The 17,301-nt window shown below is 34.3% G+C and overlaps 1 protein-coding gene across 1 annotated transcript in view; it reads right to left on the bottom strand.

The window, feature by feature from the left end:
* The window catches only part of LOC146481640 (uncharacterized), a 44,196-nt gene extending 27,607 nt beyond the window's left edge, over positions 1-16,589 (bottom strand). Inside the window, exons 1-11 of the mRNA XM_085107581.1 lie at positions 16,546-16,589; positions 16,093-16,164; positions 15,837-15,908; positions 15,662-15,731; positions 15,315-15,364; positions 14,447-14,530; positions 13,765-13,821; positions 13,485-13,562; positions 13,028-13,099; positions 12,773-12,844; positions 12,239-12,286 (exon numbers count right to left, since the gene is read on the bottom strand). Coding sequence (XP_084963707.1) covers positions 12,239-12,286; positions 12,773-12,844; positions 13,028-13,099; positions 13,485-13,562; positions 13,765-13,821; positions 14,447-14,530; positions 15,315-15,364; positions 15,662-15,731; positions 15,837-15,908; positions 16,093-16,164; positions 16,546-16,589 — 719 coding nt within the window. The remainder of the gene's footprint in view (positions 1-12,238; positions 12,287-12,772; positions 12,845-13,027; positions 13,100-13,484; positions 13,563-13,764; positions 13,822-14,446; positions 14,531-15,314; positions 15,365-15,661; positions 15,732-15,836; positions 15,909-16,092; positions 16,165-16,545) is intronic.
* Between the last annotated feature and the right edge of the window lie 712 nt (positions 16,590-17,301).

The following is a 17,301-nucleotide window of genomic DNA, read 5'->3' as shown; positions in this document are numbered from 1 at the left end:
TACTTTTAATCGGTGAAGTTCTGATTTGTTTGGCAGAAAAAAATAACATATTGTCTATAGACAATTTTATCTTTTTATCGCTTAAATTTGATGTTCCAGAAGTGATCTATGGTATAATAGTCCGTTTGTTTTTATGTCAGTGACTTTTAAAGTCGTGGTGGAAAACAGTCAAATTAATTCACTCGATTGCAACTATGTTGCATTGCGAATAGGAATTTATCGTGAAATTGTGTCCTTGGATATCAATAATGCTCAAATGTTACAAATTTGGGCTTAGAGTTGTCATAGCGAAATTCTTCACACGAATGATTCAATTCAAATGAAGAAAATTTCAAAATCAGAAAATCAATACTGCTCTTTTTCGATTTTATCCATGTTTTTAAAGGCATCTACCATTTCTGTAAAATGACTAAAATTTGTGTTTTTTGGGGAGCGTATTGACTTGTAAGGGCCAATTGTAAACAAATATGTGAGGCCTCATTTTTTGTCGAAAGATGGTCCTAGCATTTTATATACATTGAACATGAAATGAAACTTATTATACAGAAATAAATTTTTATTACCTCGATGAAGTTGACAAACTTGATGATGTCGATACTGACGACGATGTTGACACCGAACTTGATGTGGACACGCAAAAATATAACAATACAATATTATTTTATTTCTGTTAAGAATCATAAAAAAAATACAAATACTAATTAAAATAGCTATCATTATTTTCACAACTTATTCCCTTGAACAGTTGAATAAGTATAATTCCTAGCTGAGAGTAACTTTATATAGTGTGCATATTTTATATACATACATCGATAGACACCTTTAGCATTATACTCGTATGCAACTAAAAATTCAGCTGAGTGACAATACCAAAATGACGTGAGCCAAACTATCAAATCTCGGTTTCTTTTATGTTGCTTTGTTTTTCAATGACATGGATATATGAATATTTTTCTACAATACCTGGAGGCGGAAGATGATGTCGACGCGGAAGATGATGTCGACGCAGAAGATGATGTCGACACACTTGTTGTAGTTGGCGTGGAGTGGCTAAAATTCAAAGGATTTGTTATTATCTTGAAGAGCGTTGTTTTTTTTGGCGGCATTCATAAGAAAGGATGTCTCTCATGATAGACACGTATATTTCTTATGCTACGATAATTTATCCAACATAAGAAGAAAGCATAAGTAGACGAAACAAAAAAGTCTGTATTTTTCTTCACCTGGAGGCTGTGGACACACTTGACGAAGACGATACTGACGATGACAAAAATTCTTATTCTTTAAAATAAAGGAAAATCCTAATAGCAGACATGTAACAGCTTTCTGAGGTACTATCATATTGTTTAAGTCTGAGCCAATTTGCATAGCATGCACTCTTGCTGATAAGTGACCGTAAACTTTTATTTGATAACTTTATTAATTACCTTGAGGAAGTTGAGACACTTGATGACGTCGATACCGAAGACGATGTTGACACCGAACTTGATGTGGAGGCACTGAAATGGGAACAAGTCGTGATTAGAATGCAAGTACTTTTAATCGGTAAAGTTCTGATTTGTTTGGCAGAAAAAAAATAGCATATTGTCTATAGACAATTTTATCTTTTTATCGCTTAAATTTGATGTTCCAGAAGTGATCTATGATATAATAGTCCGTTTGTTTTTATGTCAGTGACTTTTAAAGTCGTGGTGGAAAAAAGTCAAATTAATACACTCGATTGCAACTATGTTGCATCGCGAATAGGAATTTATCGTGAAATAGTGTCCTTGGATATCAATAATGCTCAAATGTTACAAATTTGGGCTTAGAGTTGTCATAGCGAAATTCTTCACACGAATGATTCAATTCAAATGAAGAAAATTTCAAAATCAGAAAATCAATACTGCTCTTTTTCGATTTTATCCATGTTTTTAAAGGCATCTACCATTTCTGTAAAATGACTTTAAAATGTGTTTTTGGGGGGGCGTATTGACTTGTAAGGGCCAATTTTAAACAAATATGTGAGGCCTTTCTTTTGTCCAGAAATGGTCCTCGCATTTTATTTACATTGAACATGAAATGAAACTTATTATACAGAAATCAATTTTTATTACCTCGATGAAGTTGACAAACTTGATGATGTCGATACTGACGACGATGTTGACACCGAACTTGATGTGGACACGCAAAAATATAACAATACAATATTATTTTATTTCTGTTAAGAATCATAAAAAAATACAAATACTAATTAAAATAGCTATCATTATTTTCACAACTTATTCCCTTGAACAGTTGAATAAGTATAATTCCTAGCTGAGAGTAACTTTATATAGTGTGTTATTTTATATACATACATCGATAGACACCTTTAGCATTATACTCGTATGCAACTAAAAATTCAGCTGAGTGACAATACCAAAATGACGTGAGCCAAACTATCAAATCTCGGTTTCTTTTATGTTGCTTTGTTTGTCAATGACATGGATATATGAATATTTTTCTACAATACCTGGAGGCGGAAGATGATGTCGACGCGGAAGATGATGTCGACGCAGAAGATGATGTCGACACACTTGTTGTAGTTGGCGTGGAGTGGCTGAAATTCAAAGGATTTGTTATTATCTTGAAGAGCGTTTTTTTTTTGGCGGCATTGATAAGAAACGATGTCTCTCATGAAAGACACGTATATTTCTTATGCTACGATAATTTATCCAACATAAGAAGAAAGCATAAGTAGACGAAACAAAAAAGTCTGTATTTTTCTTCACCTGGAGGCTGTGGACACACTTGACGAAGACGATACTGACGATGACAAAAATTCTTATTCTTTAAAATAAAGGAAAATCCTAATAGCAGACATGTAACAGCTTTCTGAGGTACTATCATATTGTTTAAGTCTGAGCCAATTTGCATAGCATGCACTCTTGCTGATAAGTGACCGCAAACTTTTATTTGATAACTTTATTAATTACCTTGAGGAAGTTGAGACACTTGATGACGTCGATACCGAAGACGATGTTGACACCGAACTTGATGTGGAGGCACTGAAATGGGAACAAGTCGTGATTAAAATGCAAGTACTTTTAATCGGTGAAGTTCTGATTTGTTTGGCAGAAAAAAATAACATATTGTCTATAGACAATTTTATCTTTTTATCGCTTAAATTTGATGTTCCAGAAGTGATCTATGGTATAATAGTCCGTTTGTTTTTATGTCAGTGACTTTTAAAGTCGTGGTGGAAAACAGTCAAATTAATTCACTCGATTGCAACTATGTTGCATTGCGAATAGGAATTTATCGTGAAATTGTGTCCTTGGATATCAATAATGCTCAAATGTTACAAATTTGGGCTTAGAGTTGTCATAGCGAAATTCTTCACACGAATGATTCAATTCAAATGAAGAAAATTTCAAAATCAGAAAATCAATACTGCTCTTTTTCGATTTTATCCATGTTTTTAAAGGCATCTACCATTTCTGTAAAATGACTAAAATTTGTGTTTTTTGGGGAGCGTATTGACTTGTAAGGGCCAATTGTAAACAAATATGTGAGGCCTCATTTTTTGTCGAAAGATGGTCCTAGCATTTTATTTACATTGAACATGAAATGAAACTTATTATACAGAAATCAATTTTTATTACCTCGATGAAGTTGACAAACTTGATGATGTCGATACTGACGACGATGTTGACACCGAACTTGATGTGGACACGCAAAAATATAACAATACAATATTATTTTATTTCTGTTAAGAATCATAAAAAAATACAAATACTAATTAAAATAGCTATTATTAGTTTCACAACTTATTCCCTTGAACAGTTGAATAAGTATAATTCCTAGCTGAGAGTAACTTTATATAGTGTGCATATTTTATATACATACATCGATAGACACCTTTAGCATTATACTCGTATGCAACTAAAAATTCAGCTGAGTAACAATACCAAAATGACGTGAGCCAAACTATCAAATCTCGGTTTCTTTTATGTTGCTTTGTTTTTCAATGACATGGATATATGAATATTTTTCTACAATACCTGGAGGCGGAAGATGATGTCGACGCGGAAGATGATGTCGACGCAGAAGATGATGTCGACACACTTGTTGTAGTTGGCGTGGAGTGGCTAAAATTCAAAGGATTTGTTATTATCTTGAAGAGCGTTTTTTTTTTGGCGGCATTGATAAGAAACGATGTCTCTCATGAAAGACACGTATATTTCTTATGCTACGATAATTTATCCAACATAAGAAGAAAGCATAAGTAGACGAAACAAAAAAGTCTGTATTTTTCTTCACCTGGAGGCTGTGGACACACTTGACGAAGACGATACTGACGATGACAAAAATTCTTATTCTTTAAAATAAAGGAAAATCCTAATAGCAGACATGTAACAGCTTTCTGAGGTACTATCATATTGTTTAAGTCTGAGCCAATTTGCATAGCATGCACTCTTGCTGATAAGTGACCGTAAACTTTTATTTGATAACTTTATTAATTACCTTGAGGAAGTTGAGACACTTGATGACGTCGATACCGAAGACGATGTTGACACCGAACTTGATGTGGAGGCACTGAAATGGGAACAAGTCGTGATTAAAATGCAAGTACTTTTAATCGGTGAAATTCTGATTTGTTTGGCAGAAAAAAATAACATATTGTCTATAGACAATTTTATCTTTTTATCGCTTAAATTTGATGTTCCAGAAGTGATCTATGATATAATAGTCCGTTTGTTTTTATGTCAGTGGCTTTTAAAGTCGTGGTGGAAAACAGTCAAATTAATACACTCGATTGCAACTATGTTGCATCGCGAATAGGAATTTATCGTGAAATAGTGTCCTTGGATATCAATAATGCTCAAATGTTACAAATTTGGGCTTAGAGTTGTCATAGCGAAATTCTTCACACGAATGATTCAATTCAAATGAAGAAAATTTCAAAATCAGAAAATCAATACTGCTCTTTTTCGATTTTATCCATGTTTTTAAAGGCATCTACCATTTCTGTAAAATGACTTTAAAATGTGTTTTTGGGGGGGCGTATTGACTTGTAAGGGCCAATTTTAAACAAATATGTGAGGCCTTTCTTTTGTCCAGAAATGGTCCTCGCATTTTATTTACATTGAACATGAAATGAAACTTATTATACAGAAATCAATTTTTATTACCTCGATGAAGTTGACAAACTTGATGATGTCGATACTGACGACGATGTTGACACCGAACTTGATGTGGACACGCAAAAATATAACAATACAATATTATTTTATTTCTGTTAAGAATCATAAAAAAATACAAATACTAATTAAAATAGCTATCATTATTTTCACAACTTATTCCCTTGAACAGTTGAATAAGTATAATTCCTAGCTGAGAGTAACTTTATATAGTGTGTTATTTTATATACATACATCGATAGACACCTTTAGCATTATACTCGTATGCAACTAAAAATTCAGCTGAGTGACAATACCAAAATGACGTGAGCCAAACTATCAAATCTCGGTTTCTTTTATGTTGCTTTGTTTTTCAATGACATGGATATATGAATATTTTTCTACAATACCTGGAGGCGGAAGATGATGTCGACGCGAAAGATGATGTCGACGCAGAAGATGATGTCGACACACTTGTTGTAGTTGGCGTGGAGTGGCTGAAATTCAAAGGATTTGTTATTATCTTGAAGAGCGTTTTTTTTTTGGCGGCATTGATAAGAAACGATGTCTCTCATGAAAGACACGTATATTTCTTATGCTACGATAATTTATCCAACATAAGAAGAAAGCATAAGTAGACGAAACAAAAAAGTCTGTATTTTTCTTCACCTGGAGGCTGTGGACACACTTGACGAAGACGATACTGACGATGACAAAAATTCTTATTCTTTAAAATAAAGGAAAATCCTAATAGCAGACATGTAACAGCTTTCTGAGGTACTATCATATTGTTTAAGTCTGAGCCAATTTGCATAGCATGCACTCTTGCTGATAAGTGACCGCAAACTTTTATTTGATAACTTTATTAATTACCTTGAGGAAGTTGAGACACTTGATGACGTCGATACCGAAGACGATGTTGACACCGAACTTGATGTGGAGGCACTGAAATGGGAACAAGTCGTGATTAAAATGCAAGTACTTTTAATCGGTGAAGTTCTGATTTGTTTGGCAGAAAAAAATAACATATTGTCTATAGACAATTTTATCTTTTTATCGCTTAAATTTGATGTTCCAGAAGTGATCTATGGTATAATAGTCCGTTTGTTTTTATGTCAGTGACTTTTAAAGTCGTGGTGGAAAACAGTCAAATTAATTCACTCGATTGCAACTATGTTGCATTGCGAATAGGAATTTATCGTGAAATTGTGTCCTTGGATATCAATAATGCTCAAATGTTACAAATTTGGGCTTAGAGTTGTCATAGCGAAATTCTTCACACGAATGATTCAATTCAAATGAAGAAAATTTCAAAATCAGAAAATCAATACTGCTCTTTTTCGATTTTATCCATGTTTTTAAAGGCATCTACCATTTCTGTAAAATGACTAAAATTTGTGTTTTTTGGGGAGCGTATTGACTTGTAAGGGCCAATTGTAAACAAATATGTGAGGCCTCATTTTTTGTCGAAAGATGGTCCTAGCATTTTATTTACATTGAACATGAAATGAAACTTATTATACAGAAATCAATTTTTATTACCTCGATGAAGTTGACAAACTTGATGATGTCGATACTGACGACGATGTTGACACCGAACTTGATGTGGACACGCAAAAATATAACAATACAATATTATTTTATTTCTGTTAAGAATCATAAAAAAATACAAATACTAATTAAAATAGCTATTATTAGTTTCACAACTTATTCCCTTGAACAGTTGAATAAGTATAATTCCTAGCTGAGAGTAACTTTATATAGTGTGCATATTTTATATACATACATCGATAGACACCTTTAGCATTATACTCGTATGCAACTAAAAATTCAGCTGAGTAACAATACCAAAATGACGTGAGCCAAACTATCAAATCTCGGTTTCTTTTATGTTGCTTTGTTTTTCAATGACATGGATATATGAATATTTTTCTACAATACCTGGAGGCGGAAGATGATGTCGACGCGGAAGATGATGTCGACGCAGAAGATGATGTCGACACACTTGTTGTAGTTGGCGTGGAGTGGCTAAAATTCAAAGGATTTGTTATTATCTTGAAGAGCGTTTTTTTTTTGGCGGCATTGATAAGAAACGATGTCTCTCATGAAAGACACGTATATTTCTTATGCTACGATAATTTATCCAACATAAGAAGAAAGCATAAGTAGACGAAACAAAAAAGTCTGTATTTTTCTTCACCTGGAGGCTGTGGACACACTTGACGAAGACGATACTGACGATGACAAAAATTCTTATTCTTTAAAATAAAGGAAAATCCTAATAGCAGACATGTAACAGCTTTCTGAGGTACTATCATATTGTTTAAGTCTGAGCCAATTTGCATAGCATGCACTCTTGCTGATAAGTGACCGTAAACTTTTATTTGATAACTTTATTAATTACCTTGAGGAAGTTGAGACACTTGATGACGTCGATACCGAAGACGATGTTGACACCGAACTTGATGTGGAGGCACTGAAATGGGAACAAGTCGTGATTAAAATGCAAGTACTTTTAATCGGTGAAATTCTGATTTGTTTGGCAGAAAAAAATAACATATTGTCTATAGACAATTTTATCTTTTTATCGCTTAAATTTGATGTTCCAGAAGTGATCTATGATATAATAGTCCGTTTGTTTTTATGTCAGTGGCTTTTAAAGTCGTGGTGGAAAACAGTCAAATTAATACACTCGATTGCAACTATGTTGCATCGCGAATAGGAATTTATCGTGAAATAGTGTCCTTGGATATCAATAATGCTCAAATGTTACAAATTTGGGCTTAGAGTTGTCATAGCGAAATTCTTCACACGAATGATTCAATTCAAATGAAGAAAATTTCAAAATCAGAAAATCAATACTGCTCTTTTTCGATTTTATCCATGTTTTTAAAGGCATCTACCATTTCTGTAAAATGACTTTAAAATGTGTTTTTGGGGGAGCGTATTGACTTGTAAGGGCCAATTTTAAACAAATATGTGAGGCCTTTCTTTTGTCCAGAAATGGTCCTCGCATTTTATTTACATTGAACATGAAATGAAACTTATTATACAGAAATCAATTTTTATTACCTCGATGAAGTTGACAAACTTGATGATGTCGATACTGACGACGATGTTGACACCGAACTTGATGTGGACACGCAAAAATATAACAATACAATATTATTTTATTTCTGTTAAGAATCATAAAAAAATACAAATACTAATTAAAATAGCTATCATTATTTTCACAACTTATTCCCTTGAACAGTTGAATAAGTATAATTCCTAGCTGAGAGTAACTTTATATAGTGTGCTATTTTATATACATACATCGATAGACACCTTTAGCATTATACTCGTATGCAACTAAAAATTCAGCTGAGTGACAATACCAAAATGACGTGAGCCAAACTATCAAATCTCGGTTTCTTTTATGTTGCTTTGTTTTTCAATGACATGGATATATGAATATTTTTCTACAATACCTGGAGGCGGAAGATGATGTCGACGCGGAAGATGATGTCGACGCAGAAGATGATGTCGACACACTTGTTGTAGTTGGCGTGGAGTGGCTGAAATTCAAAGGATTTGTTATTATCTTGAAGAGCGTCTTTTTTTTGGCGGCATTGATAAGAAACGATGTCTCTCATGAAAGACACGTATATTTCTTATGCTACGATAATTTATCCAACATAAGAAGAAAGCATAAGTAGACGAAACAAAAAAGTCTGTATTTTTCTTCACCTGGAGGCTGTGGACACACTTGACGAAGACGATACTGACGATGACAAAAATTCTTATTCTTTAAAATAAAGGAAAATCCTAATAGCAGACATGTAACAGCTTTCTGAGGTACTATCATATTGTTTAAGTCTGAGCCAATTTGCATAGCATGCACTCTTGCTGATAAGTGACCGTAAACTTTTATTTGATAACTTTATTAATTACCTTGAGGAAGTTGAGACACTTGATGACGTCGATACCGAAGACGATGTTGACACCGAACTTGATGTGGAGGCACTGAAATGGGAACAAGTCGTGATTAAAATGCAAGTACTTTTAATCGGTGAAGTTCTGATTTGTTTGGCAGAAAAAAATAACATATTGTCTATAGACAATTTTATCTTTTTATCGCTTAAATTTGATGGTACAGAAGTGGTCTGTAATATAATAGTCCGTTTGTTTTTATGTCAATGACCTTTGGAAAAAATCAAATTAATACACTTGATTACAACTATGTTGCAACAGGAATAGGAATCAACCGTGAAATTGTATACTTGGATATCAACAATGCTCAAATGTTACAAAATGGGGTTTGAAGTTGCATTAGCGTAATTCTTAAAATCCATGATTCCTTTGTAGCGTTCTTAATTGTAACCGTGCTCCCGAAACTTCTTTCTACTGTGAGAATGTGCCAACTTCATGATAAACCATTTCATCCGCTCTGTACTCCTTTTTCCTGTGTTACAGAAATTAATTTTCCTAGCTATATAAAAATTATGAATAGCCGAGTTTGCGATGGTTTGGCCATAATATGAGTGCATTTCGAGTAACTCACAGAACAATGGTCGTATATCATATTTCTTTGGTCGTTTTGTTAAGTTGACAAATAAATTTAAACAAAAACAAAAGTTCGAAAAAACAGGTAGATTATTCATTACCTGGACGACATTGACACACTCGACGACGATGATACTGACGATGACCAGAAAATTTAGTCAGGAAAATTCCTACTTTTTAAAATTAAAGAACTAGAGTCCTAATATCAGACATACGTAACAGCTTTCTTAGGTACTATTATATTATTTAAACTGAGTCAGCCAATTTGCAAGTCGTGCACTCTTGCTGACTAATGACAGTAAACGTTTATTTGACAATGTCAGTAAGTAGTTCGAAGAAGTTGAGACACTTGATGACGTTGATGCTGAAGACGATGTTGACACCGAACTTGATGTTGAGACACTGAGGTGCAAACAGGATGTTGTGATGAAAATACACTTACTGTGAATTCATACAGCCACGATTTGTTTACCAGTAAAAGATAACATACCGTTTGGTACTTACGTCGCTAAGTTATCGAAAAATCTGGATATTTTTGTTGTCAAAATTATGTGGTAAAATGTGCATTCACCCTACCCATTTTAAGTAGTACCATGTTCAGCTTTTGGAGAATTTGTATGTAAGTAGGTAGGATGGAAAGGACGCTATCGTCGTGTGATGTCACAGCAGCTTCCTTAATTAATATGTGTGTCGATTTAGTATACTACGAATTATTATCGAATATAAAAACAATACATCACTTTTTTAGTCGAGAAATCTTTATTTTACTATGTCGCCGAATGTGTCAATAAATTTTCAATTTCAAAGAGTCGATTGGTAACTTAAGAGGTGGTGGACTTAATCTTGGTTTGCCCATGTTTAGTCTAAACTGCATGAAGCCTTCCTTTACATATAAAGTTCCTAACGTCTGCAACTAACACAAGCTTAAATTAAGAGAGGAAAACCTTTCCAAGTTTACTACGACTATTAAAAAGGAAACTTTAAAAATTATGTATTTAAATACTCAACTATATTACTAACATTACTTCTTATAACAGTCACTTTTTATTTTTGTGTTTTATAGTAGTTTTTACCGATAAACCTTATCTTTGTAATTCGTTGTGATTTGTTCCTATAGCTATAAACATTGAACACGAAATAAAACTCATTATGCAGAAACAAATTTCTATTACCTAGATGAAGTTGACACACTTGATGATGTCGATGCTGACGACGATGTTGACACCGAACTTGATGTGGAAACGCTGAAATTTAACAATACAATATTATTCTATTTCTGTTAAGACTCATATAAAAAAGTAAGTATAATTCATTGCTGAGAGTAACCTTATGTAGTGTGCACTCTTGGTGACTAATGACCGTAAACGTTTATTTGATAATGTCAGTAATTACCTCGAGGAAGTTGAGACACTTGATGACGTCGATATTGAAGACGATGTTGACAACGAACTTGATGTGGAGACACTGAAGTGGAAACAAGTTGTTGTGATGAAAATACACGTACTGTGAATTGATACAGCTATCATTTGGTTACCAGAAAGAAGTAACATACTGTTTGGTACGTACGTCGCTAAGTTATCGAAAAATCTGGATATTTTTGTTCTCAAAATTATGTGGTTAAATGTGCATTCACCCTACGCATTTTAAGTAGTACCATTTTCAGCTTTAGGAGAATTTGCGTGTAAGAAAGTAGGATGGAAAGGACGCTATTGACGTTTGATGTCACAGCAGGTTCCTTAATGAGGTGAAACATGCAACATTCAACGATATTTTAATAAAACAAAATAATCCTTTTCCTTTTCCTTTTCCTTGGTTTTTCCTTTTCCTTTTCCTTGGTTTTTCAGCTCTAGAAAAACTTCCTATATATGTATCAAAACGTCTTCACTTTGCAGTTCAATTATGAATTACACTTGAAATTCCGTTTTCAGAAAATTGCATCCACCAAAGTCCAGTATTAAACATTTTTGTTTTAATTATTTTACCGCCATGTACTATTTGTTAAACCTTGTACCCAAGGTTATTTACCAGTTCAGATCACTAAATTAAATTGAATTTGCCATGTTGTTGCTTAAAACACCGGCACCCTTGTTCATCGATTGTCATTTAACTAAGTATGTTAGACAAAAATACAGAAGTACTCAACATGCCGCTGTGAACCTGACCTGAATATATGAAATATCTTTTTTATTAACTGAGTGCATGATAAATGTATGTATCTGCCTTATCCTTAGGATGGCCACCTTTATTGCATAATTTACTACAAAACCAATAGAACCAAGGGCGATCTCCCCTGAAAAGCTCTTACAAGCTTGCTGAGATCATCCTGCTACTAAATAAGAAACTGTAGATGCAATTGATGTAAGCAAGAAAAGTGGCAAAAATAAATAAAGTGAAAAGTGAAGTGCCTGGCATTTTTGACTCTAAGGTTATTGTACCCCTATTATTTGTGAGTTAAATTGCAAATGTTTTTTGTAGATTCTGGGGTTAATAAAATTTGTTTTTGTTTTTTCTTTCTGCCGCAACATCAAATTTTTCTCCTCGTTTCTTACCTTGATGATGTCGATGCGCTTGATGACGTTGATGCCGACGTGGAGTAACTAGAATAAAAATGACGAAATGTTACATTTTAACGGTCTTTTTGCCCATTGCACAAATGGATTTAAGAATGCTTGGGGGTTGGAAAAGGAACATTTCTTATTATCTGGATGAAATACACACAGAGAGGACTTCATGTTAATACGATAAAAAGAAAACGACAATTATCGGAAAATCGAATTAATTCCAAATAATCGTTAATATAACTAATCAGTCCATTCACCTATCAGGTCACTGATAATATATCACGTGCATAGACTTTTTATTGGCAAAAACACCCCTTATTGGTATCCTTATAAAACATTCGATCCCTTGATGACGTTGACGCGCTTGATGACGTAGATACTGACGAAGATGTTGATACCGAACTTGACGTGGAGTAGCTTAGGGAAGACAAAGCAACATTACCGTTTTCAGTCGTTTTAGAGAAAACAAAAATAAATTCAAGAATCGATAGATCTTGGAAAAAATGAAACGTTATTCATTACCTGGACGACGTTGACGCACTCGACGAAGATGATACTGACGATGACGTTGACACAGAACTTGATGTGGATGCGCTGAAAAGGAAAACCTCCGTATCAGAAAATATACTTTACAAAAGTATAATGTTAGAAATCCATAACTGGTTTCCAAATTCGATTTCACAATAATTGTTTAAGCTGAATCTTACACAATTCCAATCGCGTGAATCCCGCTTAGGAATTACAAAAAAAATATTTCACAATTTTATTTCTCATTACCTCGATGAAGTTGAGATACTTGACGATGTCGATACTGACGACGATGTAGACACCGAGCTTGATGTGGACACGCTGAAATTAAACAATACAATATCACTGTCTAGTAATTACGCATAGATACAAATATCCCTTATCAGATATACATTAAGGTGATAACTATAGCCTCCATTCTTTCAAAAACAAATACAAAAGCACCGTTAAATAAGCATACTTCCATGCATATGTGCATATTTTCTAAATGTATCAATATATCGATAACCGCCATTAACTTTGTATTAGTATGCAACTAAACTTTCAGCGTTAGTATACCAACAGAACTAAAAGGACATAGAGCCAAACCATCAAGCATAATTTTAGTTTTTATTCCGTAATCTTCTTTTACAACGACATAAATAAATTATTACAGAAATAAATTGCAGAAATATTACAAAAAAAGGAACATTTTATATTCCTTTACCTGGACGAAGTGGACACACTCGACGAGGATGAGGATGATACTGACGATGACGTTGACGCAGAACTTGATGTTGATGCACTACAACGCAAAAAGTCATTACCAGAAAATGTAGTCAGGAAAATTTTTACTCTTTAAAATTAAAGAAAGTCCTAATATCAGACATACGTAAAAGCTTTCTTAGGTACTAATATATGGTTTAAACTAAGTTAGCCAATTTGTACGGCTTGCACTCTTGCTGACTAATGACCGTAAAGGTTTGTTTGATAATGTCAGTAATTACCTCGAGGAGGTTGACACACTTGATGACGTCGATACTGAAGACGATGTTGACACCGAACTTGATGTGGAGACATTAAAATGAAAACAAGTCGTGATTAAAATGCCCGTACCGTACGGCACGGACAATGTTAAAAAATTCCCAGCTAATGGCCGGAGAGAGGGGAGAGGAGGGTGGGGACTGCTGGAACTGACTGTTGCATAAATTCACTAAAAACTAAAGTTCTTGCTTCCACCTTCAAAGTTAGAGGACAGGTCTGTGCAATGGTTTTCACAAGCACGTCACTGTTTTTAGGATGTCTGTCACTAGAATAGACTACTGGCAGTCCCTTTCTGGATGGTCGGGAGGGGGCGCACGAAAAAGCCGAAAGCGCACCGCGCGACGAGACTGGAGCGAGGAGAAAACAATCTAGTTTTCGTTTCTTTCGCTGGCTATTTCGCGCGCCATCTCGACTCTCCAGAAAGCAACTGCTAGCAGTCTATCACTACAATGTCAAACGTCTCCGAAATTGTCCCAAAGAGTCTTGTTTACCGTACTCTCTTATCAGTGTTAGAAGGAAGCTAGCTCACAAGGCATACGACGCTCCAAAACACATTCACATTTTACTCTTTGTAATCCCTAAACTACTGGCGTTGTCTTTAGATATCGACGCAACCCCAGGGTTAACGACAGTGCTGTTTATTACCTTGTTGAAATACTTGTTGAGAGGCTACTTGTGGTTGGTGTGGAAACACTCGAAGATGTTGATACAGAGCTTGACGTGGATGCACTTAGAAGAGAAAACATCGGCTGGTGAGTTAGTATATCATGTAGGCTACTGAACAGGTTAGCATGTTTTGGTTTTTCAGCTCTAGAAAAACTTCCTATATATGTATCAAAACGTCTTCACTTTGCAGTTCAATTATGAATTACACTTGAAATTCCGTTTTCAGAAAATTGCATCCAGCAAAGTCCAGTATTAAACATTTTTGTTTTAATTATTTTACTGCCTTGTACTATTTGTTAAACCTTGTACCCAGGGTTATTTACCAGATCAGATCACTAAATTAAGTTGAATTTGCCATGTTGTTGCTTAAACCACCGGCACCCTTGTTCATCGATTGTCATTTAACTAAGTATGTTAGACAAAAATACAGAAGTACTCAACATGCCGCTGTGAACCTGACCTGAATATATGAAATATCTTTTTTATTAACTGAGTGCATGATAAATGTATGTATCTGCCTTATCCTTAGGATGGCCACCTTTATTGCATAATTTACTACAAAACCAATAGAACCAAGGGCGATCTCCCCTGAAAAGCTCTTACAAGCTTGCTGAGATCATCCTGCTACTAAATAAGAAACTGTAGATGCAATTGATGTAAGCAAGAAAAGTGGCAAAAATAAATAAAGTGAAAAGTGAAGTGCCTGGCATTTTTGACTCTAAGGTTATTGCACCCGTATTATTTGTGAGTTAAATTGCAAATGTTTTTTGTAGATTCTGGGGTTAATAAAATTTGTTTTTGTTTTTTCTTTCTGCCGCAACATCAAATTTTTCTCCTCGTTTCTTACCTTGATGATGTCGATGCGCTTGATGACGTTGATGCCGACGTGGAGTAACTAGAATAAAAATGACGAAACGTTACATTTTAACGGTCTTTTTGCCCATTACACAAATGGATTTAAGAATGCTTGGGGGTTGGAAGAAAGGAGAAAATGATGTTGACGCAGAGCATACTTCATGTTAATACGATAAAAAGAAAACGACAATTATCGGAAAATCGACTTAATTCCAAATAATCGTTAATATAACTAATCAGTCCATTCACCTATCAGGTCACTGATAATATATCACGTGCATAGACTTTTTATTGGCAAAAACACCCCTTATTGGTATCCTTATAAAACATTCGATCCCTTGATGACGTTGACGCGCTTGATGACGTAGATACTGACGAAGATGTTGATACCGAGCTTGACGTGGAGTAACTTAAGGAAAACAAAGCAATATTACCGTTTTCAGTCGTTTTAGAAAAAACAAAAATAAATTCAAGAATGGATAGATCTTGGAAAAAAAGAAACGTTATTCATTACCTGGACGACGTTGACGCACTCGACGAAGATGATACTGACGATGACGTTGACACAGAACTTGATGTGGATGCGCTGAAAAGGAAAACCTCCGTATCAGAAAATATACTTTACAAAAGTATAATGTTAGAAATCTTTAACTGGTTTCCAAATTCGATTTCACAATAATTGTTTAAGCCGAATCTTACACAATTCCAATGGCGTGAATCCCGCTTAGGAATTACAAAAAAAAATATTTCACAATTTTATTTCTCATTACCTCGATGAAGTTGAGATAGTTGATGATGTCGATACTGACGACGATGTAGACACCGAGCTTGATGTGGACACGCTAAAATTAAACAATGCAATATCACTGTCTAGTAACTACGTATAGAGACAAATATCCCTTATCACATATACGTTAAGGTAGTAACTACAGCCTCTATGCTTTCAAAAAAACAACAACAACAACAACAACAATTACAAAGACACCGTGAAATAAGCATACTTCCATGTATATAGCCGCCTTTAACTTTATATTAGTATGCAGCTAGAATTTCAGCATTAGTATACCAACAATACTAGAAGGACATAGAGCCAAACTATCAAGCATAGTTTTAGTTTTTATTCCTTAGCCTTCGTTTAGAAAGACAGAAATAAATGAATCCAGAAATAAATTTAAGATTGCAGAGCTATTAGAAAAAAAAAGGAACATTTTATATTCCTTTACTTGGACGATGTGGACATGTAGAGCGGTTTTTCTTTCTTCAGCATTTATATAGAAACGATCTCTCTCATGATAGACATGTACATTTCTTATGCTACGATAATTTATACGATATTTTATCCAACATGAGAAGAAATCTTAAAAGACGCAAGAAACAGCCTTTATTTTTCTTTACCTGGAGGATGTGGACACACTCGACGAGGATGATACTGACGATGACGTTGACACAGAACTTGATGTGGATGCGCAAAAAAGAAAAACCTCCGTATCAGAAAATATACTTTACAAAAGTATAATGTTAGAAATCCATAACTGGTTTCCAAATTCGATTTCACAAAAATTGTTTAAGCTGAATCTTACACAATTCCAATGGCGTGAATCCCGCTTAGGAATTACAAAAAAATATTTCACAATTTTATTTTTTCATTACCTCGATGAAGTTGAGATACTTGACGATGTCGATACTGACGACGATGTAGACACCGAGCTTGATGTGGACACGCTAAAATTAAACAATGCAATATCACTGTCTAGTAACTACGTATAGAGACAAATATCCCTTATCAGATATACGTTAAGGTAATAACTACAGCCTCTATTCTTTCAAAAAAAACAACAACAACAACAACAACAATTACAAAGACACCGTGAGATAAGCATACTTCCATGCATATAGCCGCCTTTAACTTTATATTAGTATGCAGCTAAAATTTCAGTATTAGTATACCAACAATACTAGAAGGACATAGAGCCAAACTA

Source organism: Pavona decussata, unplaced genomic scaffold (assembly GCF_977016875.1).
Source record: "Pavona decussata unplaced genomic scaffold, jaPavDecu1.1 SCAFFOLD_48, whole genome shotgun sequence".
NCBI classification, from domain to species: Eukaryota; Metazoa; Cnidaria; class Anthozoa; order Scleractinia; family Agariciidae; genus Pavona; species Pavona decussata.
This window is presented reverse-complemented; position numbering and strand designations above follow the sequence as displayed.